General features: G+C 42.9%; 1 protein-coding gene across 1 annotated transcript; it reads right to left on the reverse strand.

The window, feature by feature from the left end:
- Positions 1-333: 333 nt before the first annotated feature.
- Positions 334-1,899, reverse strand: LOC128196714 (uncharacterized). The gene is made up of 4 exons (XM_052878225.1): positions 1,642-1,899; positions 1,331-1,554; positions 978-1,235; positions 334-892 (listed from the first exon to the last, which is right to left on the reverse strand). Exons 1-4 carry the CDS (start codon positions 1,897-1,899, stop codon positions 334-336), a joined length of 1,299 nt encoding a protein of 432 aa, XP_052734185.1.
- Between the last annotated feature and the right edge of the window lie 4,322 nt (positions 1,900-6,221).

A 6,221-nucleotide genomic window follows, 5' to 3' on the forward strand; every position in this document is an offset into this window, starting at 1 on the left:
TACCGTATGCTTCCCTTCTCGCTCAGAACGCTCGTCCTATACCGTATGCTTCCCTTCCCAATCCCTCCTATATCTTCTTCTCTCATACACTCGCCAGGTCCTAACAGCAAAGGTCCAAACAGCATTCATAATTACATCATAATGAAAACAAAAGCTGTCATAATTACATCAGAATGAAAACAAAAGCTGTCATAATTACATCATAATCAAACCAACTAGATGTCTGTGATTACAAAATACATGTCTGTGATACCAAAATACCCATCACTTAAGCTAAACATACTGTCAGTTTTAAACATACATGTCTGGGATTACAAAATTCCTAAATCAGTTTTAAACTTCTGTTGTAGATGCCTGAGTAAGTTGACTTGGTCCAGTAATTGGCTGACTTTGTTCAGCTTGGGTTGCAGGTTGCTCACTTGATTGATATTGAGTTTGGTTTGCTGGAGGAGCTTGTGGACAACTATTTCTTTTATGTCCAACCTGTCTACATATGGAACATCTCTTACGAGTTCCATTTTGCTTCAGTTGTGTGTCATCCTTCTTTAGCTCCCAAGGCTCTAGCCTTCTCTTCTTCTTTGGTCTACCAGGCAAGACTCTTTTAGTTGGAGGCAACACATCAGGGTGAGAAGTTGTTTCCCATAGCTGAGGACCATTGACAGGGTAGATGATTGGAATGTATGTTTCTTGGTAGGTTGACTTTGTAAACCAATGTGGCACGTAGTCTTCTCCATTGATGTTGATAAATGTCATGGCAGCTAGTGCATGACAGCATGGGATAGCTGTTAAAGTCCACTTTCTGCAACTGCATTCCAATTTATCAATGTCAACGACATACTTGTCACTCATCATTGAAATGTGTCTGACCTCAAAAATTTTCTCTCCAGACCAACTGCAATCAGTGTTTAAAAGAGAAATCAGTGTTTAAAAGAGAAATCAGTGAAATGGTAATGTCAAGTGCAGTGAAATCAACATACCTAGGTATCCAGTATTTTGTCAGGTGCAGTTCCTTGTCAAATCTTTTCTTAATCTTTGGACAAATACTACCTTCATATGTGGATATTTTGTTTCTATTTGTTGCCCATCTCTTCATGAGGTACAGACGAATGTCCTCCATCATTGTGATGATGGGCTTACCTCTTGCATGTAAAATTACACTATTAAATGCTTCAGACATGTTATTCACTAAGGTGTCACATACAGCATTACTTGTAAACCTTGACCGTGACCAAAATCTACTTACACAAATAACAAGTGCAAAATATCAGCTATGAACCCAAACAACAATTAATAGGAGCAATGAATTTTAAAGGCATGTGGATTGGCATACCTTGGTGGGATGGCTATTAAGTATTTAAAGGCGTCTGGATTCACCCCTTTAATTTCTCTCATCACTGCTTCCCATGTTTGAGGGTGTGTTGATGCTGCTGCCTTCCATAGTAGACGTTTTAGAATCTGCCCAGGAAACCTCTTCCTGAAATTAGCATAGATGTGCCTCACACAAAACCTTTGCTCCACACCAGGGAGAAGTTCTTGTAAGGCTGGTAAAAGTCCCTATTCACATTAAGCTATACAAGTTAATATAAAAGACATGAAGGTTTAAAACATAAAAAAAGATGGCAATGGTAATAAGTTACTAACTTTTTGTTGATCTGACATAAATGTGATGGTTGAAGAAATCTCCACACAACCAAGATCATCAATGAGAAGATGTAGAAACCAACTCCAAGTGTCCTTATTCTCAACTTCCACAACAGCATATGCCAAAGGACACATTTGGTCATTCCCATCTCTTCCTACTGCAGTTAACAACTCACCTCCAAATTTTCCTTTTAAGAAACAGCCATCCAAACCTATAATCTTCCTACATGACACGAAGCTGTCCTTACAGGCCTTCATACACACATATAGTCTCTTGAAAATTGGAGTGTCCTCATTAGGTTCAACATGAACTTTCACAGTTGAACCAGGATTTCACTGAAATACGTGCCCACTTCCCATTTATATTGTTCCATAGTTTTGGGCATTGAAAAAACACCAAAATCCCCATGGTCATCCCTGTCATCATCTGTGTTATCACTTTCCACAACACTCTTCAAACTGTCGGATTCCCAATCACTGTCAGATAAACCCCTAGGTCCACCAACTTCAACTTCATTAGTACCTTCAAATATATCAAATCCCACTACATCCTCTTCGGACCCATTCCAACTGCTAACATCATACTCATCACTTTCTACTCCATTACCCTCTTCAGACTGGACGTCTACATTCACACCATTTCCCTCTACTTCAACCTCTGCCTCCACACCAACGTCCTCTACCTCAACCTGTGCCTCCACACCAACATCATCTACCTCAACTTGTGCCTCCACACCAACATCCTCCACACCAACATCCTCCACTGCATCCTCCACACCAACATCCTCTACATCCTCTACCATACCCTCTATATCAGCCAGTACATCAACCTCAACTTCTATCATTTCTGATTCAGGTTCTACAGCAGGTGCTATTGTCTGACCCTCTGCTTCACCCACTGCCTCAACATCTGCTACACCAATCTCTATCTGAACTTCCTTTTCAGCACTCTCTCTCTCAACTTCTCCCTCAACACTGGGTCTATGAACTTCCAAATCACCACTCTCTCTCTCAACTTCTCCTTCAACACTAGGTCTATCAATTTGGGGTTCAGATATGCATTCCAACTGCAGAAGATACTCAGGTTCACACACCCTATGTATAACATAGAGGTGAGCTTCACCATTCAACATAGCAATATTGATCAGATGACAAGCACCCTTGTCATCTAATAAAGGTTCCAAACAATCTTCTAATACAGGACCACGACCCAATGAATACCATAAGTCCTTTATATTCCTATAACCCATCTCCTTTAGAATGCTTAATATTTCAAAATAACTCCATCGATCAGGGTCTATTTTTATAGTTGTGGTTTCACCATAGTGATATCCAAATGTCCCATTATTCTCAAATTTTCCCCCATGGTGAAACACGACTTCAATGTCTGAGTTCGCCATATTATCTAATATAAAATTGGTCACAGTTAGTTAATCTATGCTTAACCCTTAACCCAAATGATATCTAAGCAAAAAACAAAGCATAAACATACTACTGTACAGACCATAAACAACTCAAACAAAACAAAACCACATTTATGACATTAAATAAACCAACCTACCAAGACACAGTACCACACACTATGAAGGGGGACCACAACGACAACGTCGCAACACAAACAAAGCAAATGCACTGACAATGGGGCACACAACACAGACAAACCATAAAATAAATCAAAACTTCTGGGGGGACCACAACGAAAGCAACGAAACATAGAACAAAACCTACCATAAACGCACCTTCCAAAGTCGCTTTTCGTTATTTACCCCACCAATGGTCGTCCACTCACAAATGCTTTGTCTACAAGTTCTCACCAGTTCCCGCGATGACTTGTAATCTCCAAACACTGCCTGCCTCTGCCTTCTTTCTCGGTCATGCCCTAGTCTCGAACAAATGAGCCCTAAAACCTTTATCCCCAATTTTTAATACAACCAGAAATGAAAATGGGGAACCCTAACACCACGTAAGCAAGCAAACTATTCCGTATTGACACCTCATCAAATACGACTGCCACATCATCAGTCAACTAACTCTGTTTCCCTCTATTTAACGGAAGGGACTCATTAGAGTCAAATAATTACAAGTAAGGATCCATTCAACTCACTTTTCTATAAAGGGACTAACTTGAGATTTCCGAACCAAAGTGAGGACAAAATTGGGTATTATGCCTAAAAAAAACTATAATTATTTGTCCTTTAAAACCAAAGCGTTAAAATGAGTATGAGATGACTAAGGTCTGACATGTTTCGTAGCTAACGTTTGACCACGTATCATGCCACCACGTTAGAAATTGAAAATATGAAATTTGTGTAAAAATGTTTTGATCATCCTCGTTCTCTCCGTCTACAAATGTTTCATGCCTCCGCCTCCATCCCCGACACCACCACCTCTGCCCCGACTTTCGACTTCGACCCCGCCGCCTTCCGCCGCCTCTCCGGAAGTCTCTCATCGTCGTTCTCTTCATCTATGCATAACAACTCATATTTACTCATGGCAAGAGATGAAGAGATATATACCCAGTTTTCTGATCTAGGATCGCCGGAAACTACATCTTGAAATAAGTGCAGGCACATATCCAGCAGAAGTATCACAGTTAGAAACGAATGGAAATTGCTGACTAAAAACGTGAAATTTGAATGAAAATGAGAAGGGAATCATTATTGGGTATGCTTAAACAGTGATAAGAAGGGGAAAAGGGAAAACAAGTATTAGTAGTGTTTCGGTGTACATTTTCCTGTGTGTCTCTGTTGCTCCTGGATGTCTGGGATGCTTGCATTTCTTCAACTGTTGTCCTTCGTATTCACCAAAGGAAGGAGGGGGAGGTACCTGCAAAGATACTCCGACGTTCAAGTCAGATATGAGTTATGGAGCTGAAGCTCAGAAGAGAGTAATTGGATACTGCTCTGAAGTATTATTCAGGATCTCTAGAGCATAAAGAGAACGTACCTGGACTTGGGTCCTGTCACTGTATTTATAAAGAATAAAAATAACCACCTTACCTAAAAGTGTGGTTAGTGGCTTTGACTGATATTTTAACTGTCTAAAATATCTAAGATATTTATGTTATTACATAAATATCCTTACTACATAACATGCCCCCCAAGTCCGAGTTAACCGTTGACGTGGTAACTATAGGACTTATGAGTTTGAGGGAGGCTGTCTTTGCTGTAATTAGAGAGCGTGTTCCTGGTCATTGCTCATGTGTGGATTGAACGTGACCGAGTGGTTGAATTTGATGGACCAAAAGGAGGCGAAGCCAAACGGCAAAAAGCTGGAGCAAGTGAGGCCGAACGTGAGGATACGTATGACCGAGCGGTGGAGGCCGAGTGGCATGCGAGGCCGATCATGAGGACGCTCTTTGACAATTGAATGTTGAGCGTTGAGGCCGAACGACTGACTGAGTGTGAATGTCGAGTGTATTGATAATGCTTTGTGCGACAGTGGGAGTGTATCCTGATCAGACTGGGTGTTCAAGGGTGAACATCGGCCAGTGGAAGTGTATCCCGATCAGACTGGGTGTTCAAGGGTGAACATCGGCCAGTGGGAGTGTATCCTGATCAGACTGGGTGTTCAAGGGTGAACATCGGCCAGTGGGAGTGTATCCCGATCAGACTGGGTGTTCAAGGGTGAACATCGGCCAGTGGGAGTGTATCCCGATCGAACTGGGTGTTCAAGGGTGAACATCGGCCAGTGGCGATCAGACTGGGTGTTCAAGGGTGAACATCGGCCAATGGGATTGCTTCAGGATGATCGACTTTCAAGTGTCCGCTTTTATGTACAAGATATGTTTATCTGCACTGTAAGAAATAATATTAAGCTGTAAGCATATGGGTTTTGATCAAGTTGCAAACCTGGTGGCCGAACGTTAATAGGACGTGCCATAGATGGTCGAGCTGTAGATGTCGAGAGGCCGAGTGTGAGGCCAAGTGTTTGGACGCTCGTTCACAATGATGAGCGAATGGCCGAATGGTTGAGCCCATGGATGGCCGAACGTCATTGAGGACCAATGTGCGAACATCAGTTGTAGTAGAATGAGCGAACGCTGGCGGATTCGAGTGGACGAACGATATTGAGCGGGTGGCCGACACTCCATTATCCGACGAACGTTATTGAGCGAACGTTGTGCATTCGAGTGGACGAACGCTTGGGATCCGAACGTTGTCGAGCGTTAAAGTCTGAGTGCGAGGACGAACGCTCGTCACATGGCTTGTCGAACGTTCGGATCCAAATGGTGAGGGCGAACGGCAAACAACAAGGACGCTCGAACACAGGCTTTGGCGAGCGCTTCTTGAACGCTCGTTTGTACTGGACTGTCGAACGTTCGGATCCAAATGATGAGGGCGAACGGCAAGCAGCAAGGACGCTCGTACGCAGGCTTTGGCGGGCGCTTCTTGAACGCTCGTTTGTAATGGACTGTCGAACATTGAGGCCGAATGCGGGAGCGCTCGTATTGACGAATGGTCGAGCGGTAGAGATCAAACGTCCTCAAAACCGAAAGGCCGAACGCAAGGCTGATTGCGGGACGTCTCAGGACGAACGTCCTTGACGTACGCGAGTCTGAACTTGCGGCGCTTCAGGAC

Source organism: Vigna angularis, chromosome 5 (assembly GCF_016808095.1).
Source record: "Vigna angularis cultivar LongXiaoDou No.4 chromosome 5, ASM1680809v1, whole genome shotgun sequence".
NCBI lineage: Eukaryota > Viridiplantae > Streptophyta > Magnoliopsida > Fabales > Fabaceae > Vigna > Vigna angularis.

Coding starts and splice junctions, on each gene's coding strand:
- LOC128196714 (XM_052878225.1), bottom strand. CDS start 1,899: ATGAAGGCCTGTAAGGACAGCTTCGTGTCATGTAGGAAGATTATAGGT. Junction 1,236..1,330: donor TTAATAGCCATCCCACCAAG/GTATGCCAATCC, acceptor TTGTGTAAGTAG/ATTTTGGTCACGGTCAAGGT. Junction 893..977: donor ACAAAATACTGGATACCTAG/GTATGTTGATTT, acceptor CACTGATTGCAG/TTGGTCTGGAGAGAAAATTT.